Source organism: Lepidothrix coronata, unplaced genomic scaffold, assembly GCF_001604755.1.
Source record: "Lepidothrix coronata isolate B3197 unplaced genomic scaffold, Lepidothrix_coronata-1.0 Scaffold29, whole genome shotgun sequence".
NCBI lineage: Eukaryota > Metazoa > Chordata > Aves > Passeriformes > Pipridae > Lepidothrix > Lepidothrix coronata.
In genome coordinates, this window is record NW_016690209.1 from 3,051,449 (window position 1) to 3,079,353 (window position 27,905).

At 47.0% G+C, this 27,905-nt stretch overlaps 1 protein-coding gene across 4 annotated transcripts in view; it reads right to left on the reverse strand.

Moving 5' to 3' along the window:
- DIS3L2 (DIS3 like 3'-5' exoribonuclease 2) overlaps nucleotides 1–27,905 on the reverse strand; it is a 183,488-nt gene that overhangs the window by 18,304 nt on the left and 137,279 nt on the right. For all 4 annotated transcript variants that reach the window (XM_017810780.1, XM_017810782.1, XM_017810783.1 and 1 more), the window contains one exon: nucleotides 18,750–18,829. In XM_017810780.1, coding sequence (XP_017666269.1) covers nucleotides 18,750–18,829 — 80 coding nt within the window. The remainder of the gene's footprint in view (nucleotides 1–18,749; nucleotides 18,830–27,905) is intronic.

The window sequence follows — 27,905 nt, forward strand, 5'->3', positions numbered from 1 at the left end:
GTCTGGCTAAGAGAGGAATGGAAAGAATTCCTGAATGAATGCAGACAGCCCCTCTGCTGACGGGAAAGTCTCCGGCCCCACACATCAGGCCAGCACTGCCTGTTATCAGGCTGCATTTCCCACTGAAAGGAGGAAGCTGGAATGAAAGGCACTTTTCCTCACCATTAAAAGTTTATACAAGTGATTTATGGGTCAGAAAAATTAGAAGCTCGTCGCTGAGTGCTCCATACAGCAGCGTGTGCTACGTGGCTGCTGACCAGAAATGCCAAGACCCATTAGGTGGAAGCAAAGGGCAGCACGATGCAAAGTTAAAGATGCTTTTTGCCGATTTAATTAATTAGCCAGGTCTTTTCTCCATCCCCTGCAGCCTTCATTAATGTAACATTGAAGTGAAGAAATATTAACAATTCAGACAACACATTAATATTAACACAACACCTGCAAAATGCAAATGTAAGTCCATTAGGTAAACATGATCTTAAGCCATCAAGGCAGAAATAACATTCTGACATTTCGTAGCACAAGTATCCTGCAGAGATACTGTCCATCACTTATGCTCCATTATAAAGCCATGGCCCCTGGTATGTGGGGGGCTCCTCATCTGTTACTAGTCCCTGAAAGGATGAGAAAAACTTACATTTCCATTAAGACATTTGCCTGTTCCATATGCAAAGTGTCTTACTAAAGCCATGTCATGAACCAGAAAGATCAAAAGTGATTTTTAAAAGGATTTTATCTCTCTGCTGGCAGGGATAGAGATAAAACCTGAACCTGATAGCTTGTAAATATTAACCTACACTTGGGATCGCTCCAAAACATGAGCTTTCTATTACGGTGGTTCCATCTGAGATAAGTTTTCATTAAGGGAGAAACAAACAGTTAATCACCCGGAGAACTGATAGTGCCGTAGGGAGTCAGAGACTGCTAAAACCAGCCTTCCTGTTCCACATTCCCCATCAGCTAATGCTCTCCCAGACATTCCTGCTGAGGAGACATTCACACCCTGTGTGTGTTTCTCCTTTCAGCCTTTGGATGTTTTTTTCCAGTTTACCTGGCATTAAAGAGTTGATTATTTCCAAAGCAGGAGACAATCTGATGGACAAGGGGGAAATAAAGAATAATGGATGAACATCCCAGACTAGAAGCATATTCTGAGATGGTCAATGACTGGGAGAGCATCCATCTACCAACCAGGATGTGACCTAGGGACAAACAAGCAGGGACCTGCAGAAGCTCATGAAGAGATGAACAACAAAAGATAATTCAAAAAAAGTTTAAAATACCAAAACCATGGAAAGTAATCTAAATAATCTGGCATCCAAAGGCACTGGTGGTACAACAACTCAACATGTACCTCCTTATGTTCATGAAGTGCAAGTCAGGCAGTTACTTGCTAAGTAATATCCTCTTTTGCTGCAAGTCTCTGGTCCAAGCAATGCAGGATAACCGAAGTTTGGATCAGATTGACCTTTTCCAGTTGAGTTCTAGCAATCTCCAAGGTCAACTTTCTTACAGCCCCTCTGGGTGCCTGTTCCAGTTCTTAACCACACTCACAAGTGTTTTTTGGGCTTTATAGGAAGAGACCCAAAGGAGAAGCAATCACCCAGACCGGCCAGCCTTCAGCAAGGGCCTTGCTAGAGGAGGAATGCTCAGGAGAAGTTGGCTACAGATCAAGGGAATTAGAATGACCACTGGGACCAGTGGTTCTGAGAAGATCCATATCAGAAAAACACACTCAGCTTAACGAGGTTCCCAGCTGACAACACCTAAAGGCAGCTGCTCCCTGGTTGTGGGATGCTCTGCTGGGGGTGCTGCTTTCCAGGCAAGGCCACGGAGCAGGGCTCCCAGCACTGCCCTGGTTCAGCCTCAGATTTGCAGTTGTAGCACTGAGTGTGGGCAGGTTAAGGGGAACAGTTGTATCAATACCGAGCGAGGGATCCAGCTGGCTCCGGCTGTATTATTCTTGGTCTGAAACAATTGCAAAGCACAACACATGAACCTTCTGGTTACCAGGACTTTCAAAGACATGGAAACCCTAAGGGGAGGGGAGCAAGGTATGGGGGACATTGACAGCAGATCGGGGTTAAAACAACCAATAGAAGTTGGCAGGGAGATGAAAGGGAAACGGGCAACACAGAATTTGGGGGTGATGTTTTCTAAATACCCTACTGAAATACTCTGGATAACTTCTGTTTTCAAGCAGCCTCTTGGCAGATTAAAACGTCCCAGAAGGTTTTATATCCAGCTCCTACAATCTTAAACTAAATATTAGGTGAGAAAAACATGCTGCTAAAGGAAAGTCAGACATAGCCATGAGTGAAAAACAATGATCAGGAGAATGAACATATTGGGTTTGTTGAATATACAATCAGCATCAGTTTTCTTGCCCAAAAAATAAAGCCAAGGGAATAAAATGCAGAGATGAGCAGAATGGAAAAGCTGTAGGAAATTTAGGCAATCTCCCCCCCGCCCCATCTTTCCCAGGCAGGACTCTCACCCTGCCTGGCCTCAGCCGATAGGTTTGGAGCTTCGCCGGGAATTCCTGACAGAGCCTTACCCCCTCTGCAGCAGGACAGGCTCAAGGTACAATGGGTCTTTTCCATCTGTAACTTCTCTCTCTTGACTTTTATGTGCATTGATTCAAAAGCTATTTGATTTACTGACGCAGGGGCTGTGAAGAGTCTGGCTTGGTCTAAGGACAGCCTGAGGTTAAAGGCAGCAATGCAATTTCACCACCACGTCCATTACAAGAAAACGTTCAGATCTGGATTTACAGTCATGTTGCAGTGAGCCCACACATCATGGCAGGCTGAAATCACCCTCATTTACACAACAGGACTGAGGAAAAACTGCCAAACATCCTCCTGGAGCTGGGTACACAATGGGAAAAGCCAAGCAGCATGGATGGGAATGGGTGCTGAACCACACCTCGCTGCCAGAGAGGAGGATGTGCAGCCCTGGTGACAGAGGGTTGTTTGTCTCCAGCTGAAGCTACTTACAGCCAGATGGCAGATGAGGATAGATAAGGCAGTTTCAGTGAGACCATAACAGGTAAGGATGGGTGGCATCATCTAAGCAAGAAAGCATCATATCCTTAAAGTCCAGAGATGGATATGACAACTCTCCAGAGCTGGATTAGTAGAAAAGGACTTTGTTTCACATCACGGTCCCTCTACTGAAATCACATGAAAGTGAGAACAAGCTCTGTTGATACCGAGGTCTGCAAAACCTCACACACTGCTGGGTGAAGTTAGCAAATGTCTCTGTCCCTGGATCTCAATTCCAGTGAATAATCTGGTTACTCCTGCTAATTCCTCCACTGATTTTTATGGATCCCTCAGCTGCATTTAAGAGCAGAGAAACCAAAGATAAATCCACAATGATACCCTGAATTGCTCCTTTTTCACTAGATCAAGGCAAGTTTGGTTAAAATAAAGACCCAGGTGTGATGAAAAAGAATTCTCGCTATGTTACCTTCCAGGCTCTGCAACCAGAGTTCAGCAGCACAGACCAACCTCCTGAAAAAATATACCATCACCAAAAAGCAGACATACAGATCTGTCAGCACATTTGTGCTGCTGAAACTAACCAGTCTAAGCACTGGATTGTGATAAGATTTGCAACACTGTCATCTTGCAAAGCCTTGGCAGTGCCTTTTAATCCTTGAAAAGGAGCACTTCAGCCATCAGTTCTTGCCTTTATATATTAATGTTGCAAAGCCAAAACAACAACCTCTCTTGGAGCACGGGGCATATCCTAAGATGCCCTGGAGTTTTCTTGTCCTACAGACATTGAGTAGTAATCTCCAAATGACAAAACAGAAATAAAATCATATATCCTCATGCTTTGGTGAGCCTCCAGTCCAGGCCTGACAGATACCTGGCTCTGGGTGCTGCATCTCTCAGATTACTTAACCCTTGAATGAACAGGGAAGATGTACATTTAGAAGAAGAAAGCCCAGTTTTATCCTTTTCCCCCTTCAAATCCACTTTAAAGCTCTTTCAGTGAACCCTGCTAACTCTTGTGCAAAGATCCTTTTCCCCCTTTAAGGCAGGTGTACCCTGCCTGCAGATCTGGTACCGTGTAAACCAACCTACAATCAAAAAAACTGCAAATTCTCTCAGTGACCTCAGGCTCAGAATCAGGTACTGATCTGCTGGTTCTTCCTGTTCCTTCCCTCATCATTTCCTGCAACTGGAAGGACAGAGGAAACATTACCTGTGCTCCTGATTCCTTAATCGGTCACCCCAAAGCCCTGAAATATCTCTTGAATGCCCTTGGACTTGTTGAAAATTCATTGCTGCCTACCTGAAAAATCCATAATGGATAATATCCAAGGGCTGTACCAGGGTGGAAAGTTTTCTCTTCACATCTTTAACCTGGGCCCCAGGGAGGCAGCAGACTTCCCTAAGGAGTGGGTCTGGTCTGCATATTGGGCCTTCAGCTCTCTACCAAGGGTTATTCAATAACATTGAGTAAAAGCTTTGGGAGCTTCCTCCAACTGATCAACCTGTTAAATCCAGACAGCTGAGGAAGACAGTGAAGGAGGACAGATGCCCTTTCCTGACCCAAGAGGGGACAAACCCACCTAGAACCACTGCCTGCAGCAGCAAGGTGACTGTGCCAAGAGGTGTTAAGAGAAAGGGGGCACGAACTAGTTAAAACAGACAATCCAAGTACCTGGGAAAGGGCAGGGATTACAAGAACCTGCTAACCCACCACAGGGGATATAACTTCTGTTACTGCCCACATTTCATGTGTTCACATGTGCTGTCTGGACATGACAGACACCAGAAGCTTCTGTGAACGCTTGTGGAAGTGTGTCCCTCTGTAGCAGGAGAGATACCAACCACATTTCAGCCTGAGCTTGCTCCACAACACACCGAGATAGATTCCACACAGAAAGGAAACAGTTTGAGAGTGATGCATGGATGGGCTGAATGTGAAAGCATGGGAAACACAGCTTTTGGTACGTGCAATCCAGGCACATTATACCCTCTTTGAAACTCACTCTCCCATTGTTATTTAACATCCTGCAAGTTTCAGCCAGAGACGCAGTCTCCCATCCGCGCCCCAAACTGGCCTGGGTATGGCTGGGAAGAAGAAAGGGAGCTTGAAATGAACTGTGGAAAGATTTAAGTGCTCTAACTGCTGCTTTCCAATACAATTTTCCACTTGGGGCAGGGGAAGGGAAGGAGGAAAGCCTGACAGTAGTTTAGAGCCAGTCACAATTGTGACAGGTTTTTCTTTTCCATTTCCAACCAGCTCACAGGCAGAAGGAGCACTTTAACTTCCATTAATTATCACAGCCTTATTTCAGCCTAGGGTTTCAGAGCAGCAATGGCAAATTCTTAGGACCTGCTAGGAGCAGGTCCTGCCTCAAATTGTGTGCTATTCTGCTCAGTACAGTAAAACTCTGTCATTCAAGAAACCAAGAGCTACTGCAACTCTCCCTAGAGTACCTTAGTTTGCAGCCAAGGGCATCTCCCATAGGCAGCGTCAGTACTGTCAAAGAAGAGGATCACACAAATTCTTGCACTCCAGACTCTGAGAACAGGTTAACAGCCATTTAACAGATGGATCTGTTGCATTCCCAAACTGCACGCACAGAAAAAAAAAGGAGCTTAACAGAGGAACACATCACTTCTGTCTCCTCCCTGACTATCAGAGACTCCCGTTGTAACTCTACCACCACGTGAAACTTATTGCATTTATCAGTACTGATTACTGGATATGCAGCTTCAAAGTGTGTACATGGTGCTTAGGGAGATGCAGACAGCTTGAACACACAGCCCTCACACAGCTGGGGCAACACTATTATGAAATATTGTTATGTGGTTTCTCCCACTTCTTGGCTTCATCACAAACTATCAATGAATACTATAAAAAAATAGCTGCAACTGACATGTGCCTGTGCAGGGATAAGATGCCCTAGCTCAGCATTTCAGCCCACGCTGCCCCATGTCCCTTCCTGCTTCTCTGCCAACAGGACTGACCCATTCTCTGCTGATCTCCTCTGCTGAGACCCAGACCCAGTCCCTGCTCCCACCCACTCCCTGTGCCCAGCTTCCTGCTCAGTGATGACATGATATGTCACTCTCCCTTCCCCAGTTGATAACAGACCTTTGCAGAGCTGCCCCCTCTAACACTCACAGCTCGCAAACCACTCACAGGTATTTTTAAGATTACCCTTTGGCACTGAGTAATGAAAGGAGGGAGATGCTGCTGCTGCATGCAGCCAGACCTCTTCCCAGTCACCCTACAGTCACCCCAGGAGATCCTGGTGAGCAGCTGTCTTGTGGTTCAGGTGCTTTGTGGTTCTGAGTGGAAAACAAGCCCAGCCACAAACAAGGTATTCATTTCCCTGCCTGCACACCTGGAAGAGCTGATGGCTCCAGCTGTGGCAAATTTTCCAGTACAGAGCAGGTAAGAAGCAAGGCAGTGTGCGTCCGTGCCCTAAAGGAGGAAGGAGGACTGACTATAAGCTCAAATTTAGACTGATTGGGATATATTGTGCCAGGATGCCAAGGTTGACACAGCAGCTCCACATTCAGCTCTGAGTCACACAGGAAGCAGCCTGGGGAGCAATTACTGGTATACAAATGCTCTTGAGCTGCAACAAAAGGAAGGCAAGGAGTTTCCCATCAACGCTCCTTGAAGTCTTTATCTCACCCACTAAGGCTAGGGAGGATAATTCCTTCTGCTTAGACAAGTGAAGGCTCGGCAGAAATCTGCTGGGGGGCCAGAGATGCTGGAGGGGAAGTGACCAGTGACATGAATCAGGGGCGAGCAGCAGCCACAGCAGCACAGCAGGTTCATCCTGACAGCATCATCCCACTCCCATGCCAGCACTTGTGACTGCAGGAACTACGCTGCATTAGGAACAAGCTGTTCCTCTAATTTAGTCCTCCTGACTCCTCTGTTAAAGATTTTCCTGAAACTATTTGGGGCTTTGACTAGCCAAATGCACTTTTATATCTGACTTCAGTCCTCTAGCTGCCACTGCACTATGCCCTGCAGCCCAGCCTGGGCTACAGAGAGCCACGGGGCAGGAGGAAACTCTGAACCACAGCCTGATCCCAAAACCAGGTCTGCAGCTCCCTACACTTTAATCCTTCCCCCTGCATCCTCACACACATAAGCTTTTTATTCTAGCAACCACAGACACTCTAGGACTGAAGGGAAAAAACATAACAGCAATGCACGCCCAGTTGTTCATTTTGTATGTGCCGACAGTCTCGCTTTAATTCTACTTTCCACGTTTAAGGTGTTAATGGGAACCTTGATGCATTTCAGAGGGAACATGCACAGATAGAAGACAGATGAACAAGTCTAAAACCCTGCTTCCAAATTTCATATCAAGTGCTAGATTTGTTTATATCCATATGATACAATCTCCATAAAAGCAATCAACCACCACCGAAAGGAGATGCTTCAATATCTGCACAGCCTTCACAAAGACTAGGCATTAGGTTTTCTTTTATGATGCAGAATAATATAATGGATTCCTTCCACAAGCTCCCAAATGTTGTTATTAAGTATTGCTTCTCTAATAAAATATGCTGCAACATACAGCAGTACATGATGTGGCATTGACACAAGTCTTTTCTCTATATAGGACTTTCTGGCTTTTAAACAAATCTGTCTCTTCTATACACTACACAAGCACAAGATGAGTAATTATGTTCTCTGCTTAATAATGTTTTTGCACTGGCCAATTTAACAGCTAATCTCCACAAACCTCTGAGATAGTCCCCCAGCAGCTACATTTGCATGTTGTAATCAAGTCTTGCTATTAAATCACACTTTGCAACAATAGCTGAGCTGTCAACTACAAGCAATGGCTCTTGCACTGGCACCATGCAGGCAAAAACCCTCGATAAACATGCACAAAGCCACACTACTCTGCCAGCTAAGAGAGCATCCCTTTGCCATTTTGGGAGCTTGGGAATGGCTACACCCACCACAGATTTCAGGACAAACATCCTTTGTCTCACTCTGTCAGTTTGCAGGTTGTTTTCTCCAGGCCTGTCTGCTGCTCTCTGCAGTGATGCAAAGCCAAACTGGTTTGGCTGTGGTGCTCTGTTGTACTTCTCAGTCCTTCTATGGCACCCTTAAAAAACTGAGCACTCCGGGTGTAAGAGAGAGAACTCCTTGTTGCAAAGGTCCTGTCTTGGCTGCGTGGGCAGAACAGCTTGTGGAGCCAAGCTGAGATCAGAGCACTGCACCCTTCAGGATTAACCACTCTCCTTGAAAATCTTTGCTGTCCTTGTTGCTCACATGGAGATGTGGCTGAGAGAGAGAGGGCAGGCCAGCATCCTTTCAGTTAAGTGTCCCTCTAAGTGTCATCCTATTTTGGCTGTGGAGCCCCAGAACGGCAGGTGTGACACACAGCATGAAGCAGATGTTTGATCTTCCTCTGCTGGCTTCGATCAAGGACTGATCCCCTGCTTCTCACTTCCCATTTGCGCTCCCAAAAAACTCATCCCCAAAGAGACTCACATAAAATCCAGCTTAGCTTGACACCATACTCCTGCTCCTGTAAATTCCCTGGAGTAACATGTCCCTTCTCCTCTGCTCTCCCACAATCTCAGTTTTCACTCAGTGGCGATAGGGACTGCGAATACCTGAGCAATCCAAGTGCATCTGTCAAATAACCACTCCTAGAGGCAATTCCTATGAATTCCCTGCAGCAAAAATCACTGCACCAGTCCAGACTGTTATTGTTGCTGAAAACTCTTGTTCTGAACCAGATTCTGACTCTCTGCAAAACACTGCAAATGTGCAATAAATAGCAGAGCCCTTTTGAATCCTGCCTTTTGCAGTAGCCGCACCAGAGGTAGAGTTTCAACACAGCAATGTGGATCAGCCGCAGCCCGGCCGCATCAACGATGTCTCTGTCCTAATGATTCTTCCTACGCATTAGCACAACATTTATTTCTACCTTGCCCTGTGCTTCCCATTTATCCAGAAATCTGACAAGGTCTCCTTCCTTTTAACGTGGAAACAGAGGGAAAGGAGAATTTCTTGCTGGAATTGGCTCACTCTGAGAAAGTAGACAGATCAATCTAGATTTAATCTGTCTCACTAATTGTTGGGGGCTGGAACTGACCCGCAGTTGGCCTGGCTCCGAGTAAGCGTGTGAGCACGGGCAGCCAGCTCCCAGCCTCTCCCGCTTTATGCTGCAAACAAGTCACACCAGACCCCTCTGCCTATGGTGGACCCTCTCTGCTCCTCTGTTACCTGGACACTTGTGCCAGGCAAGTGGCACCACACCAGACAGAGCCTGTCTGGCAGCAAGACTGCAAATGAGCACCGATCTTAAATAAAGCACGAAGAACTCATTAATGATGACTTCTCCAACAGGTGCTCTGTTTTACTGCTGCAGAGCTGCCCCCTCACCACTTTAAGTCCTATTTAACCACCCAGTACCCAGAGGTACTTCCAGAGGGTCCAAGCCAATGTGGTCTTTCTTGAAAGCCCAGATAACTGCAGGAGTAGCTGCTCACTAACCTGATTATGCTGAGATGAGTAGAGTTTGCATGAACTCTTTTACTACATCAGGCTGTTTGGCCTGGACTGTCTCAGCAAAATGAGATTATGCCAGAGATGCAACACATACAAGAGCTCTGCCAGGGTTGGCTTTCACCACAGGCATGGTGCAATGAGCAGTCGGGATGTTGGTCTCTGCTCAGCTCAGTGGAGATGGAAAGAAATACCTACGGGCACCCCAGAAGGAGACAAAAGCTCTGCTGAACAAGGCAGGAGTGAGGAGTGATCTGATCAGCAAGAGATGCTCGGGAACAGTTAATCACCACAGTGTTCAAATGTCAAAGTTGTCAGAGCAGCAGGAGGGCAGGGAGCAAAGGGAGAAGGAGGGGAAGCTGGGGATACTGTGTTGCTCAGCTCACAAGGCCAGTGCCCAGAGTGGCATGGCCCTGCAGAAGCAGAAAGGCCAGACAAGACCCTACCCAGGCTAAAACCCAGGCTGAGCTCTGCACCTGCCCCTACCAACCAAATGCTGTGTGCAGATAATCATACCCAAAGCAACAGAGCTTTGCTGTAACTGAGAGTTGAGTTGCAACAGCAAGTTTGCTTTTCTCTATTCCCTTCTGTTTTATGATGGCAAAGTGCTTTATAAATGCTAATTAAAAAGTCACTGAGGATTCTTTCTCTTTTCTGCTCTGCAGATGGTGGTGGAGCAGAGAGCATGCAAGGGGCAGCCTCTGAGTCAGGAGCTGACCCTGGACATCCTGCCCCACGTCTGGTGAGCTGGTGAGGCGTCCAGTGGGATCACCAGAGAACAGAACATTTCCAGAGGCAGAAAAATCTTGCAGAACACCTTGGCCAATAATGATGCTGCTCATTTAAGGGTGCTGCATTTCAGATGAGACAGGTGAAGGACACAAAATTTAAGATGTTCAAAGCTGATCCGAGAAATTTAGAAACATCTCCCATTAAAATTAATGGAAACATTAATGCAAAGTACACTCAGATCCTCAAGCAGGTTCTTTCCAAGCAAGATCTTTCCATTAACTTGAAAGGAAGTTGTGCCCAAATCCTCTTACATTGCTGGGAACGGCTCAGATAATACAGGGAAAGTCAGGTTACAAATCCATTAGGCTCCAGATTGACTAATGCATGGCAAATTGAAAGAGGTGAAAGTGCTAAACTGTAACAAGAACCCCACTCAGGGTGACCTTGACACGGTAAGGAGCTGAGCACACAAAACATGCTTGTGACTTGGAGTTCCTTTTTTCGATGGAGAAGAAGCAGGGAGGTGTGGAGTCCACTGCCAGACTGATTCAGCTGAACTGAACTGTGGAAAAAAACAGTGAAAAAGCAAAAGGACCCAGAACAAAACACAGCAGTAGCTGGCAAAGTAGAACTGCAACCCTAGTTGCTCAGGATAGGGCAAGGAGAGATACTTCCACTCTCACCCTCTAATTTGTGAGGACATAATTTCAAACGATAAGGTAAATGGCATGCCCAGCTTGGCAGAGTACATGAAAAGAGAAGTGGTATGAGTGCAAAGCTGATCCTTTACATTAACACAGAGCAGCGTGGCAGGAATTTAAGACTGGGAGGATTATTCCCTCAGCTGATCTCCTGTGCCTGGAGGCCTTCAGGTTGCTACTGGTCTGTCAAATAAACTGATGTGTAGGGTCTAAAACACCTTCCAGAACTACATTTGTCCTTGAAAAAGAATTCCCTGGTTTCTCTTGGCACAATTTGCCAGTTAATCTCTCTTGCCTTTCAAATGCCTGCTTTATTTCTAATCTGAACACTTCAGCTTTCAGCCAGTAGCTCTTTATGAGAGCAATCCCAGCTGGCTGACAATCCACTCAGTTACTCCAGTTTGCACTGTGGATTCCCTGGGGAACAAAGGTACTTAGTGCTGAACAGACTGTAGAGGTCCTGCCCATGGCAAACTGAAACCTCCACTCCCTCCAGGCAGAAAGTGCAGATTGAACAGCAGGATGGGGAGCAGGAATGGCAGGTCTATCCCCAAGGCTAGAGAGCAGGAATGGCACGTCTATCCCCAAGCAGAGAATCCTTCATTGCCGCCAGTACTCATGATTCCCTTCATCACCTTGGTGTTACCCCACTGTCTGAGATAATATGCAACTCTCCACCCCTAGTTTGTACCTAAAGCACCTCCTGACAAAGCAAAAGAAGGCAGCACATGCACTTACCTGCTGTCCCAGTGCTCCCTGCTTGTAACATCACAGGGTGATCAGCAAAACCCACTACTGGCAGAGAAGTCACTCTGCACAATGCCTATATATTCAAGGACACAGAGACCAAGCCAAAAGTAGGACTCCTCCCTATTATGAAAAGACTACGTCTAGAAATCCTGCTGGGAAAGGGATAGCTAGGGGGTCTGGTGATTCTTCTAGCCAGATGTCAGCCCAGGAGAGGGCCTTCCTTGGCACAAAATCAATCCAGCAACTTGGGTTCAAGGTGAAATTGAGAGGTGTTTCTTGTGGAATGACGATTATTCATTCTTTCCCACGTCAGATCTGTCCTCTTCCATGTTCGTAAGGGCTAATCACAGACTTATCTAATTCAGGGCTGCTAAGAAACCCACATCCACAGGTTAGCAATTCTAGTCCAGATATAGCTCACTGCCTTGGGCATTAGTCAGACACATAGGCCAGGGAAAATGGTGCTGAAACGCTGCTGAGGGCTTTCAAACCTATTGTTAAACAAATGGATATGTAAACAGATCTCAGAGGATGACACATGGAGACAGCATCTCTGACTCAGTTACAATTGCAGGATATTTTCTCGCCTACCTGACTGCCACCAAATACCCAGACACATAACACTGATAACAAGGAGGTTTTACAGCTCCTCCCCAAGCGAACACTGAAACAAATAAGATGACAAACTCCTCTGATTCAATCTAGGGAGAGAAGGGAGGTCCTGCACTCACTGGGATTTAAGACCTGCCCCTTAAGGGTGGGAGCACACACTGACTGTTTTGGAACCCTGATGAGGATTTAGAGAGGGCTACTGGTCACCGTGGGATATTGTGCAGGACATCAAAGAAGGCTTCAAACATTCATTTGGAAGGGATAAGGTTATCTTCAAATCCCATCTGATTGCTCAAGGGAAAGGTGGGTTTCCTTGATCACCTTTTCTATTTGCATCCCCCATGTCACACTGACACTCCAAGGATTTGGCAGTTACTATTTCTACAGCTCTGATGGACTGGAAACCTGTTATTAAAAAGCAGGGTGGCAGGAGGAGGCAGGTCTGTGTCAGCAAAAGCAGTTAAGTAGTCCCTGGACAGAGCCTTTTCCAAGAGCCCTTCTTCCCCAGCTACAAATGGCCATAGGGGCCCTTCTGCAAGGAAAGAACAGCTCTCTGCTCCTGCAAGTCTCAAGTGACAAAGGCTATTTTGCAGCATATGTCCCAGCAGCCTGTGGAGGTGGCAGACAGAAAACTGAGCTCATGCCTTAGGCAGGAGGGATTACGTATCTTTTGAAGTTTTAAAGGTCAACCTCCAGACTTATTCTCCTGGACAATTTACCCTTCACTGAACCAATACCAAAACCAGGAGGACTGGTTTATCTCCATGTACAGTGACAGAATAATTCACCACCATTGGCCAACTCCAATGCTTAGGCTTTGGCACGTGAAGGGTGTACGTGGGTAAAGTTTAGTGCCAATAAATCAAACAAAAACCAAGACATGGTATCAAAAGAAAAATTCCAATGTGCTCAGTCTTCTCTTTTTTTCCTGGAAATTACACTGATTTTATTTTGATGTGAAATCTAAACAAGGCATTTCAAGGCTACTAGCTAGCATCTATCCAACCCTATGATGTCAAGGGTCATGTACATGGATTTCTCCCATGAAATTCCAGCCTTCCAGACAAGACATATGAGAAGATGCCACTTTCAGAGACTTCCCTGGCCTTGCAGGTCAGAGTGGGGCAGAGCACATATTTGCTGATCACTAACCAGAAAATCAGATGCCAGCAGGGGAGCTCCTTTACATCAACACAAGCAGTGCTGCTCCACTGGGATGCGTGCCATGAAACAACCATGTAATAAGGCAGGTCAGGCATCCAGGGACTGTGTGAGCTGTACAGCAGCTCCTTGTGCAAACAACCCACTCTGCAAGCCTCAATTTCTCAAAAGGAACAAAACATCTTACGGTAAACCTGCCAGCTCATTGCAGAGCAACCAGGTCCATGCTAAAGTCCAACACATGAGCTGTGCACCTGGGAAGTACCTCTGAAAACAAATCAGTTATGCTGTGTCAGCTGCTTTACATATTTTGTTCCTAGCACTGCCAGTCAACAGCTCTCCTAGGAAAAAAGAATAAATTCTGCTTTGCTCTTTTCAGAAAAATAAACCTTCCCAAACCTCCACCCAAGCTCTGTTTACACCAAACCTGCTGCAGTCCTGAATGGGAGCAATAAATGGAGTGAGCTAATGTGTTAGTGACAAATAACCAGTTCAAACAATTCCAGCATAATTATAGGTTGGCTCTCCTGATGTAACATTGGGTACATCACTGCAGATATTACATTCACCTTATGAAAAGACTGCACAGACGAGCTCCATTGGAAACCCAAACAGCATTATGTATCACGAGCCTGTCAGCATCAGGAGTGCATGCACCCTGGCATTTGAAGTCCTGGTGTTTTAACTGATAATCCAATGTACCAGGCACCATTGATCTCTATATAAAAGGGGGCACCACTTTTCCTTTCAACTGGAGCTATTTTTCACTCCTCATTCTGAAGAGTTGTGTGCTGCTGCCCGCAAGTGGCTACACTGCACAGCAGCTCGATCTGCAGCACTCCGGGTCCCCAGAGAGACAAAATGATCAATACTCCAACGCTGCTTTTGTAAGAGGTCTCTAAGTGCTTCCATGCGAGATGCTGCTCCTCTGGGTTTAGAAATTACTCTGAAGAGAACATGAAAGCCCTCACTGCAAATTCATAATCCTGACACAAACTGCAGCTGCAGCAAGGAATTAAAATGAAATTCATTTGTGAGCTGCAAGCTGGTCTATTGGCAAAGGCGGAATCTGGGATGTGGGGAAGGGACCTCAAAAATAGACCAAAACCTAGAGGCTGAGGGAGCAGGAAAGCCATATTAGAGGAGCACCAGCTGGGGACAAGGAAGTGTCACACTTGACAGGGATTTACAGCTTCTCAGCAGGTCTGGGATGGCAGGGACCCTGAGCACTGCATCATCTGAGAAAGGTGACAGTAATCAGAGTCTTGGGAGGAAAGACAAAGGCATTTGAAGGGTCAGATCTGCTGTGGATAGGTGAGCAGAGCATAGGAGGTCTTCAGAGAAGAGTCTGGACAGTGATGGTGAATGCAGAAAACAGACTGAATTTTCTATTTCTTGGATACAGCCAAAAGACACTGAACTTCTTGCAATTAATTTCTTCCAGGGGGATCTCAAATTGGCTTTGGCTCTTCCTGCACACAGCCTGGAAAAAGTCTTTCATGATCATCTGTAACCTTTATGGATCTCTTCCTTCCCGCTGCCTGGCAGCCCACAGGAGCAGGCTCCAGAGTGGGCAGCTGGCTCTTCCTCAGCACAGCCAGAATCACATTCCTAGAGCAGGAACTGGTGACTGCATGTTGTAAGACAGGATTCATGAGCCGTGGTGGTGGATGTGAATGGACTTGATGGTCTTTTACTGCCTGGCTAGGTTTTGCAATTGGATCCTGTGTAGGATCAGAGAAACCCAGCCTGTGTCAAGAGGCAGTGACAGAAAGCCATTCCCACTGTCAACACCCGACACGTGCTGCAGTCAAACCATGGGATGGCTAGCAGGGCTGTCCTCTCCTGAATGTCACTGCTCTGGGGCCATGTGAAGGCTGACAGTACCCTCCTGTTCCAAATGTCACCAGCTGTCTTTATGTCACGGCACAGTGCTCCCGTTGCAGGGCAGTGTCCCGCAGAGCCCAGAGCAGCGGCCCAGGGCTCTGTCTGTGTTACACTGACTGATTCCCATTAGGGAGAATTTAAGCTACATGGCTTGAAAATGAGAAAGCAGATTGCTTGCTTCTGTGTTAGGTCAAGCCATTTCCTCTGGGGCCAGGAAGGATTGAAAGGCTGGGAAGGACTGGCAGCCAAGGGGATGGAAGTGTCTAGGTCTGAGCAGGAAGAAGAGGAGAAATGATGTTCTCTGGTCTAACCCTGGTGAACCGCAGTCTTGCTCCTCCATACAGCTCCAAGTAGAGCACTTGGATCACTACTGGGACTATCAAATGCCATTGGATACCCACATATTATAGCAGGGTTGGAAGGGTGAGCAGCTGGCTGCTCAGCACATCTTTTGCTCCCAATCCAAGGCTTCTAAGGCTCCGCAGAGTCCAGTCTACCCAAAGTGCTCGGCCCCCAGGGTGTAATAGTGGAGCAGGCACCTGGTGAGCACTGTGCCCATAAATGTTCCTGCAGGCAGGCAGGTAGGCAGGCAGGCAGGCAACAGGAAACTGCCAGGGGCAGGCAAAATTTCCTTGGAAGGGTTTTATCATTTTAAAGGGAACAAATTCCATTTGATTGCCCTTGTAAGAGCCTGCATGGTACTTGCACTTCTAGCCTAAGCAATAGAAATTTTAATTGCTCTGGTAATTACAGTTCCAGCAATGCTGCAGTCCCTTGTTCTGCAAGTGGGAAACCAACATCCACTGTTCTCCGCTGGCCCCATCTGGCTGTAGCTTGGAACAGCATTTGACACTTGGAGGGGAAGGGACATTCCTTCAGTGACCAGGGTGACACTAAGCCTTGACAAGCACAGCCTGGCTCTGGGGCACCGGGTACACTCCCCAGGTCAGAACGGGTTTCTGTCAACCAGAATCACCTCAGCTTCCTCCTGTTAAAACTGCTGCTCAAGATCCTTGCAGACCTGCACTCCTGCCCCAAGTCTTTTCCCGGACCAGGTCCCAGACCAATGCTCTGCCGAGGGCGCTGAGCTCCAGGGTACACATTTCCAGTCTTTCCCATGCATGAGCTTGCAGTGTGTCAGTATTTCTTCTCTGGGCTGTAAATGGCTCCAAAACACAGTGTAGGCACCAATCTTACATTGCTTTAACTTCTGGCTACATCTTAAGAAGGAGGCAGAAGAGCTGTTACCCCCGTGGGTCTCAGTGGGTACCGTCAAAGCTTGAGAGAACACAAGCCCTACAATTTACCCTGGAAAATTACTATAAGTAAAAACTATAGTGACATGTGCTATGTTACTCTATGGATATCAAATTAACCCTGTGACAGGACCAGTGCTTGAGAAGAACCATCTCTTCTTCGCTGAGCAGGAACCACATCCGGTGCTTCCCAAAACTACTCAGATGCAAACCTCTGTTGCCAATAAAGCTGCAGCACCTGTGAACTCCTCCAAAATCACCCAGGGTACAACCAGATCCAAGCGCACATTTGGCTCAAGGGCATTTTACCTGCAAGAATACGTCAGCCATAGCACAGACCTTCACGCTTCAGTTCACCAGCCAAGGATTTTCGGAAGTGCTGGGCTGCATGCACAGGGTTTAGGGGGATAAGCATGTGTGCAAACATAGCCAGGCTCTCCCCGGGAAATGGGATCCTGTTCCCCCCAGGTTGGTCAAGCAAGCTATAAAATACAGCACATTGGATTGGGGACCTGCAGGGAGATGTAGTTGCAGTTTGGATCTATCGGACATGCACAAAGTCTGGGTTTATTTGCTATTCCACTCATCCTGCCCACGCTGTATTTTTCCAAGTCATGATCCTGGCTGGCATGGCCCAGGGTGGCTCAGCTCTCACACTTGCCAGAAATGCAGGACACAGCCATACATCTCTAAATCAACAGCTGCCAACATGCCACAGCTACTTTGTCACATGCTGGACCCCTCACAGCTAAAAGCAAGGTTTCCAAGTGGAATTGCTATTGGCCTTAGCGCTTAAACAAAATAGCTCCACTCCTGCCCCCAGAGTTTCCTCAAACAATGGCACAAAACACCCACTGGAGCCTGGAGAGAGGAGGGTCTGAGGCAAAAAACCCACAGCTGCTGATTTTTGAGATATACGCCATACAATTAGAAACACTGGTTTATAAACATCCTTAACAAACCCCAAAAGGCCTGTGGGGTTTCTTTTCCTCGCTGTCCATTGTGTGCCACCGCCCTCAAAAACCTCAAAAACAAATGCTCCTCCCTTGTTGATTTTATGCTTTGGCACTGAACTGCACGTTTCCCTGCGAGCTTGGTGGTGCTGGAGGTACCAACTCTGCTCATACCAGCCTCTGGAGCCAGAATAGTTGGGGTGGGATCATGTGCTAATCACCCATCCACTCGCAGGAAGGAGTCTGCCCCTAATGATACCCCTTCTTGTTTAAATATTAAGATTTCTCTTGGCTAAGAAAGGGGTGTGTGCATTTGCAGATGTCCCTCTTCCTCACTGGAGCTGTTCCTGTCGGTGTTTCAGAGAAGATCTAATTACAGACTGTTCTGTTCATTGACAATTTCATATACCCTCCTTTTTTAGGTTAACTTCAATAACTGGCAAGAAGAAGAACTACATGGGTGGAGTAACAGGCCATGGATTTATGACATGCTGGTATTCTGCTGCTGCTGTCAATTTGATAATGAGAATGTGATTTGATATAAAAACATCTTGGGTGCCAATTCACTACAGCAGCTAGTAAAAATAGGCAGAATACCTAGAAATAGAGGACTCTGTGCTCCAAACACATCCAAAGCTTGAATATCATATAGTACCTTACAAAAACAGAGCACGTGGCTGCACTGGGGCTACAGTACCACAAAGGCCACTCAGTGAACTCAGGCACGAGCTTTAGCAGAGAGACTGGGGCACTGTGTGGGTCTAGCTGGGCACAGGTGAGGGCTGCCCTTTTCAGCAGTCTTTGGGTGCTTTCCCCCAGCCCATGCTCCCAGAGTGACCCCAGCACAAAACAGTGTAGGGTGTGAGCTGCAAACACATCATAGCACAGCCTGGGTGAGCTCTGTCAGAGCCCCAGGTACTCAAGAGCAGACCTTTTAGACAAATAAAAGCAACTTTTAAAAGCTGCAGAAAAAAGGGGGCTGCAGGGCCCCGTGCATTTTAAAGGATCTGGCCTTTACAGGAGCTGTTCCCAGTTTTGGGTCAAGCCTGAGTCCTGCTTTAATTTACTTTTAAGTGGTACAAGCAGTTGCAATCCCTTTGCCAGAAGGCAGGGCAGCCTCCTTTCACTGCACCTTCCCGTATTTGCTGTATGTAATATTCCACAGGCCTTACCTGTTGCTGTCCCGGTACTGATAAACATAACAGCTTTGAGGCATCCCACTCTCCTGATCCAAGGTAAACGAAAGCTTCATCTGCAGAGAGGAGAAGGGGTGTGGGACAACAAAAAGAGAGAGAGAGAGAAAAAAAAAAAAAGGCAACATTTTAGGCTCTCAGTCATCACAGCAATTTCTAGAGAGGTTTGTGGGGGAAAGCTTAATTCACCAAGCCTGACACGCAAACACCATGGCCTGGAACATACTGTGGGGTTCCAAACCTCAGGGAAAAGTCACATGCATTGTAGAAACCTCTTGCTTTTTCCACCCTTTGTTACTATAAAGTGTTCGTGGTTCTTCTGAAATGCATGGGTCATAACAGCTCACCCCTCCAAACCCACCCACACACACCACCCTTCACCAAAGCGATTGCGGTTCCCCTCAGACACTAAAGAAATGAGTTTCTCCATCGGCAGCTGTAGTTCCCACGAGTCTTTCTCTGAAAACTTTCCCGGCTCCATCTCGTTCCTCCAGTGCATTAGAACAGAGGAGAAACCACAGAGGGAAAGGTGACAGATTTTTCCTTCTGTGCAGAGTTATTAAAGAGCTGTTAGAAGGGTTTGCAGTTTGGATCTGCCTCCGGCAGCAGGCTATGATGGGACCTGGAAGCTGCTCTCTTTGCAGCTCCAAGAAGGCATTCAGCAAGGCTTTTCGGATTTCAAACATGGCTTATTTTATTTAAGGGGGAAAAATTAATCCTCTTTCAACAAGCAGCGGAATGGTTCTGTGGGGAGACTTTTTTGCTGAAAATGTCTCCAGTGATTTTATACACTGAACTGCCTAGAAACCAGCATGGAACTGAGTCCTGCAATAGCCCTGCACATCCAAGCAGCCCCTCATTCCCCAGGGGAAAGCTGCTGGCCCCCAGACCAGTGTCCCACAAGCTCTCACAGCCATGAGGTGCAGCCCCTGGGCTCAGTAAAACGGCTGCAGACCCTAACCAGGATCCAGCAGGCTGAGTAAGAGAGGCAGCATCCTTTGAAGGAGGTAGCTGCCAGTCTTACTGCACTTTTTTGGGGTCACAGAGATTATTATCAGCAGGGCTGTTGCCACTGCTGGATCATGCGGGACTCCTGAAATGGTCTGGGAAGACCATTACAAGGGCTAAAAGTCAAAGGAGATTTGTTAAGATGAGCCTGACCTTTTTAAACAGGGAAAGGAGGAGAGAGCAGTATTGAGCCACTCCATTTGATCACAGACTCCTCTCCTCTGGGCTCCAAGAAAATTGCTAACTCAAATTAATGGCTTATTCAGGAATGAATACAGAATTAACAGCTTATTCAGGAATGAACACAGAATTAAAACGTTTTTCTCCCATAGGCTGTTAAGAAACCCTGTGTGCTGAATCACTAGATGATGCACTGATTTCCCTTCCCTAAAGGGTAGCAAAGTCATACACTGTGCTCTCACTGACCCAAATAAAACTGCATGCCACAAAACCATTGAAAAATTCACCATCTGGAACACTGAGCTAAGAACCAAGTACCAGGCTGAGACCAAATTCAGTTGATCTCCCTTGACTTCTACACCCCTAACACTGTAAGCCATTCTGAAACACATGATCATGCAACACCATGTCACACACGTGCCTGTGTTACAGGTACCACTGTCCAGACAGTGGCCTCTTACACTCTCCACAATTCCCCTTCCTGCAAGCCCTGATCTTACAACAGCTTAGCAGATCACTCAGTCCCATTTTGGAGACTGGTGTGTAAGGCAGGACTAGTAGGGCTGGCTGGGGATGCTTCTTTTGGCCAAGATACATGAAGCCTGGCTGTGGATCCAGCCTCTCCAGATGCTACAACGGCAAATGGCAGCAAGAAACGAAGCAACCTCCCCAAGGGAGAGAGGTGATCACCTTGCTGGCCATAGGTAGTCCATAACCAGAGTCCTCCCAAGTGAGCTGCCCTAGTTTGGGGAACTTAAGGAGGAACTTCTCAAAGCCATTTTTTCTGGGACAGGTTTTCCAAAGTTTTTCTACTAGAATATCAGGAAGCACCTCTGAGGCAAAAGAGACAGCAGTTATCTCAGACACAGCTCCCCTGGATACTTTCCTTTGTGGAATGGGCAGGGCACTACAGAATCAGTGGAGACAAAACACGAAAGAAAGTGCAAAATTTGGGAAAAGTGTGACTTGGGCCACTTACAACAATAATTTTGATCAGGACAAATTCAGGAGTGCCTGTCTCTTGTTTGCAGCTCTCACCTAAGTGGGCTTTGGGGTTGCAGTAACTGAGCATCTCTGGTTACATCTCTGAGCATCACCTGGGCTCTGGATCCCCAGTGCAGCTCGGGGCTGAAGCCAAGTCTCTGCAAGGAGACAGTCCAGGGTGCAGGAAGGAAGGAAAAGGGCTGGGAAGGAAAACAGTCTTGTCTGAACAGTCTGCCAGGGAAAGCTGTGGGGTAATCAGGTATAGGAAGGTGACCTTTCCACTATCTGGGGGGATGGGGTCCCATGGAACCTGCCTACCCAAAAAGGAAAGATCACAGTTCCCAAAGATAACGGGTTTTCAACTTTCTGTTATTTTAACCCCTCTTTGTCTGCTCATGGTATTTCAGACAAATAAAACACACCCTGCTTGGCAGGCTCAGCCATCTCTGCTACCCATCAGTGCCAGCAAGGCATGGGTAATGGAGACTATACATGGCTTGACCATCTGGGGCAATACTGTCAGGCAAGAGGATGCTGCCATCACCCACAGTGACCCCATTCAGAGAAATGCAGGGTCAGGCCGTCACACAGAGATGTGTAACTAAAGGTCTGTCCCTCAACCATAGCTCAAGGTAGTTGTGCTGTCACTGATGCACAAACCATACTCTTGTGCAGATCTGCCCTGCTGATGCCTGTCATGGTCAGCCAGGAGGGGGAAGAATGAACCTGTGATTGTCATCCAGGTCATGAGTCCTCATAGACTCCAAATGAACAAGCCAAGCTCTGACTGGCCACCAGCAACACTCCAGCTGCCTTTGCTCATTTGGTGGCATTTGGCCTCTGCAGGGAGCAGAGCCCCAGGCAAAACTCATCACAGGTTGGAAAAAGAGCAGGTAAGGCAGGTAAAGAAGGACTACCTGAACGCTGCAGGAGGCACAATGGGTTGCAGAGACTGTAACCTTCCTACTAATCTTAAAGAGATTATCCACACCTACTCAACATCTTGCAGTTGGGTCTTCCCTGCCATTGGAGCCACAGGAGAGCTCCACAGATCACCTGCTGACATGTGCTCACTTCTGCACAGCTATACTCACTGCAAAGGCACTTATGCCTCCCAGCACCTCAGTGCTTTGGAAGGTCAGCACAGATTTTTTTCTCTCATGCTAAAGCTAATCTATGAAGTCCCTGCTGCCACAGACCTCTAAGAACAGAACTCAAGCGTCCTTTCCCAGCTCTCTGCATCCCTACACTGCTGCTTCTCCCTGAAGCTGCCCTTCCCTTTTGCCTTCATTCACTACACACAAAACCTCTGGTTATTTCTGAATTACAGAAGGTTGCAGGGCAAGGCTGGGGCAGATGTCAGGAGCTGATTGACCACTTCATCATTCCTCTATCTGAATTCTGCCGCACTAATGTCAGGAGACATCCAGAGCCTCCCAGATACATGAAGCCCAACAAAACAAGCAGCCTTTTGCAATCATCCCTCTGGCACAGCTTTAATTCTTAACCAATTTGACAACATTGCTCCAACATTACATTGCTGCTTTGAAGCTCCTTTTTGTGTGTGTCAGTGTTCCTTGTCTGAAGGAGCTTGCTGTAAAGCCCACAAACAAACTCCATGGCAAAGGAAAGGGCACTGCTCCTCAAAATACCGCATTTTATGCCTGCAGGGGCAATGGAGGATTAAGTTTCTTAGAGAAATGCAAGTGCAGGGTGACCCCATCACAAGGATGGTTCATCAGATCAAGGGATCTTTGCTGTTAAACATATGAGATAATTTCATTTTACAAGACACTGCTGGGCTTCACTGGGAGAGGAGGGGAAGAGGAAATTTCACAGCACCAAGCTGCGGTGTGCTTTGGCTTGCACTGCCCCCTTCGGTTGTGCAGCCCTGGAGCTCACAAGCTAATAAAGATCCCTTTCCACTTCAATGGCTTTGCACATAAAGAAGCGTTCGGCATGGTGTGCGTGAACTCTACAGGAAGGGGAGCTGGAACGTAGCCATGCTGAGAACAGAGTGCTGCCTACCAGGAGAGCCCCATCAATAATTGAGACGTCAGAGGCACAGGGAGGTGCGTGAATAAGAGCTGTCAAAAGGAGTAATTGGGATCTCTTTGGATACAGTGATGGATAGGCTCGCTTGTCACCAGACACAACTTCAATACACCCGAACAGAAGAGGAGCAGGGCACTGAAATTCAAAGGGGCTGGGGCAGGCTCTTTGATGGCCAGGATGCCATTGACTCCGTGGATGGGAATATCTCACTTAAGGTACCAAGCAGGTGTGAGCATGCTGTCCTGTGACTGGTCAGCGGAGCAAGAGAATGTACCCACAGCACACCCTCGGTGAAGCTTAGTGGCACATACTGCAGGCTTGAGGTGAAGGTAATGCCATATCCCCGAGGAAAGCCACCTCAAGAAAAGTCATCTCCCACCCAAGCACGTGGGCTGTGTGCACATAATGCTTGTTTGTGCAATGGCTCCACTCTTTGGATTAGTTAACATATTCCTATTCTCTATTCCTTTGTCCTTAAATCAAGCAGAGGATACAGTTGGCTGACAGTGGGATGCTACTTTTTTATCAATCAGACACTGACATGCTTCGTCTGCACCCAAGGATTCCCACACCCCCTCAGCAGAGGTGAACAGCGCACAGACATGGACAGACACAAGACACTAGCAAAAGCAGAAGGGCTCAGGGAGCTGCCCCTCAGTGCACTGACCCCTGTGGGGACCCCATGCCCTGCTCAGGAAGACAGATCTTGGTGGGGGTATTGGGGAAGCTGCTCACATCTTAGGACTTCCTCCACCAAGGCTATAAAGAGGATTTTCAGAAAGGGGGAACAGTGCTTCACATGGTCACAGACCTCCAGGTTGTCTGTGCTTCAGTGCAGCCAGCAGCTATCCTCATTTTAAAGAATGTTTTAGGCCTGCAGTAGTTAGGGGTTCAGCCATGCGATAAAGCCTGGTAGCTCCAACAAGGAGAGAGCATGAGGAGCACTCTCCTGGCTGCTGAAACGCTGCCAGTACCTATCCTGACCTGACTGGGCAAATTCTGCATGCCCCTTGAGTAAATGGTTTGGCTTGGATCCCCCCGTTCCCAGCCTTGGCTCTGAGCAGCAAACCTTCGTCATGAGATGAAAAGTTTTCTCTACACATGCACTGTATCAGGGAGGTATTATCAGTTCAGCCAAATAACCAGGTCAAAGACTTCAGCTGTCTCAATTGTAGGGCAATGTAAGGGCACGCTCTGGCCAGCCTTGGTTAGAACTGTTCAAGGTAATTCCACTGATGTGATGGGGTATTCAAGCAGAAGGAGTTCACCCAGGGCAAGGAAGCAAGGCAGAACATGAGCCTCCAAGATAAAAACCAGGGAACTTGATCTAAAGATTACACTAAAAACAGTCTCCTGAAAGGCCAGGGTTCTTTTTTACCCTTGGCACTCATTCAACTTTAACCCTATTTGCATGTAAGTCCAAAAAGACTGGTAGCTGCTCCCTCTTGGAATAAAGGCTCCCCTCTCCAGCAAGCTCTAGAAAGCTTTTTAAGAATAAACTTACTCATCAAGCAGGTTTTCATGCCCCGCCCAAACTTCGGGTTTGACCCAAAAAAAAAAATAGTCCTGAAGTCCTGACACTCACTTTTAAAACCACAAAAAACGAGCCATGCTCCAGTAACGTAATCACAGAGTTTTCTGGCACCTTGTCCCTTAAAAATACATCCATCTGCCTCCACGCAGGCCATCAAACTCAATCTTGTTCACAATGGATTTCCCAATTCCTGCGTGCTGGAAGGACTGCAGCAGTGCTGGCTGTGCTGGCTGGACGAGCCCTTACAGAAGCGCAGGCTGCAAACCTCACAGCTGTGTTTTCACTTAAAGAAGCTGCTCTTGAGACCAAAGCACTTCTTCCATGAGCTTTTCTATTTGTGCTGCAGCTCAAAATTGCTGGAGAAAGACCCTGGGTAGCGGCTGAAGAACATGTGGTAAGGATAGGATGGGGGTAATAAAGGACAGACTAAAAGTCCTACAGTGGAAAAAGAGGAAAGACAAGGAAACTCACTACCAGCTTAACTAGTCACCTCTCACACTGGGTTGGAGCAGTCCTTTCCTTTTGGCTTTGCAGACAGCAAATGTTTGGCCAATCTCAGCACCTTGTTATGGGACTGCTGTTGCTATTGGTTGAAGTCATGAACTGGTCCGAAACTGATACAATCACACCTATTGCCTCCTCAGAGAGACTCCTTCTCCCCACTCCTAAATGCACAATTTCCAGGTGAAGGTTTAAATTCTCTGGGAGGCTCCCAAAGCCATCTCTGCTGCCCTGTGTCCTCAGTACATTAGCCAGCAAACTACTTTTCTTAACAGGCTACAAGATCCACACATGCGGCTAAGGATAATGTCGAGCCAAACCCCAACCCAGCCCAGGAAAAGGAGCTGAAGCTCATTTGGGGTATTACTCTGGTCTGAATGCCTTTGCTTACTTCTATAGGTGATACACTCCCAGAATCACAGAATATTCTCAGTTGGAAGGGACCCACAAGGATCATCAAGTCCAACTCTTCAGTGAATGGCCCCTACGGGGACCAAACCCACAACCATGCTCTAAGCAACTGAGCTAATCTCAGGTGACTATGTTAAAATCCTTATCATTTACTTTGCTGCTGCCTGCATCATATAATTGCATAAAACATATGCAAGGCCAGCGAATCCCTGACATGGAAGATGTAAGATATCAGATAGCTCTTGCCCCTTAAATTAATCTGGAAACCCAGAGGTTCCCAGTCTGGGACCCAAAGCCACAATAAACTAAATTATCCCACAGGCTGCAACAGGTCTTGCTCTCCAAATATCAGCCCTGGGATGCAGTGAGGACCCTCGGGTCTTCCCATCACAGGAGTGAAGTCACCAACATATATTCTCTAGCACAAAAGAGGGCTGCCCTGTTGATGTCTAGTGGCCCCAAAACCTCTACTAGAGGTGATCAGGCAGTACAGCAGACCCAGAAAGGAGTGTGGCTGGATCCTTTGCAAAGATCAGGGCAAGTGCTGACATCAAAATGGCAAGCTGGCTTTTATTTCACAGCTGCAAGTCAAAGCTGGAGAGCCTTTTGGGAAAGACGGGGCACGAGACAACTTTCACCACTTGGCAAAAATATAAACTGCAAATCAGTTTATTTTTAAGCATTCACACTTGCCCGCATGGGAGGTTTCGGACGCAATCCACAAAGAAATGGATCCAGATTTATTTAGAAAGAAGAGCTGAATACTTCCGTTCATTTTATAAACTGGATGAGCTCATTCTCTAGATGCACGATTAGGAAACCACAGAACTAAAATGCGGATTATACAATTGCAAAGAGTTTAAATTTGTGGATTAAAAATACCTTCTTCAGAAGCTAACAAATTGTGACACTGCACCACATGCCCTAGACCACTAGAGAACTGTCAATGAAGTTAGAAGTATTTTCTACACATACATCAATTTGAAAATGGAAGCAAAACATCCCTAGGAAATGCCACATAAAAAAACTTGTGACACTAACGAGATACATGCCAACTTTCACTGCTTGGCCGTTTAGTTTTCTGTTACTCAGAGCCTGTCTCCCAGGCTCTCCTTAAACTATTCCTGACTCTTGCACCTCTCCCAGCCTTGTCCATGCTCTGACAAAAGACAATTTCACTGATTTCACTTGTGCAATAAAAAAGCCCTTTGCCAGCCTCAATAGAGATGAGAGATTCTGGGCTGCAAGAACATTCTTGCATTTTGAAGACTGATGATCACTACAGTCTTAGCAGGACAGTTAACACATTTATGTCCTGCCCAGTCCCTTCCAGTCTCTTCTTCACAGGAGAGAGATGGAAATTCACTTACGAAAGTAGGAATTTGGGAGAGAAGGATGATCAAGACTCTAGTAAGATGCTAGATTGCAATCAGGAATTTGAAACAACTCAGAGACTCCTGGGAAGGCAGGACTGACCATACTCAAAGCAATTAGAGTTGATGGCAAGTGAAGTTTCCCTGTCCATGAATAAGTTGATGGCTGGAGGGCAGCACTGGGACATCATGTACCTTATCAGAGGGTTAAAATTCCCCAGGAGAGATCAGAGGCAAACAGCCAGAGGCCAGGGAGCAGCACAGGGACCTGTAACTGGTGTGAACAGGAACAGGCAAGACCAGGGTCTGCTGCATGAGAAGAGAGATGGAAAATGGAGCTGCTGACACTACACTTCCAAAGCATCTGCAGTTCATGCAGAGCCCGGAGAAGGGGGGAATGACACCAGCAGCACCCACTGACACCCAGGACTGAGAAAGGCCCTGGGCCTCATAATCCCTGGCTCGTCCACCAGGGGCTGGCAGAGCAGCAAACACCACCACTGCTCCGAAAATTCTGGAGCAAACAGACAAACCAAATGAGTTAAAGTAACCATGAAAAAAAGGAAATATTTCTCACTATTAACAAGGAGAGGAACTTTTGGGGTACAGCTGATGTAAAATTTCACCTAAGCTGACTAGTGCCAGCAGCCAAAGAAATGGGCTTTTCTGTGCGGCCACAGCACCTGTAGCCCAATTGGTCAGTCACAGGCAGGACCTGAGGGGTCTGTGGGACCTACACCAGCTTTGTCACAGGTTGGGCAGCGTGGAAATCTATGTATATGCCATCTTGATCTGATAGAGAAAAGCAAAGCCTAGTCAGAACGAGATCCCAAAGGTGTTTCTGTCCCAAAACGGTTAAGAGCCTGAAGACTTAGGAAAAGCAATCGCTGTGCTCCACTTTTGCACTAGATGAAAAGTGACACAACCAAGTAGAAACCCTCGCTAAAGTCACTGCTTGGTATGTCGTTATTAGAGGGTAGTAGAGGTAACAGGTCATTATCCCCAAGTGCTGTTATTTCACACACCTGACAGCATGCCTGAAAACTGGTCTTAACTTACCGACCCCAGGTTTAAGCAGCCTGAATTTTA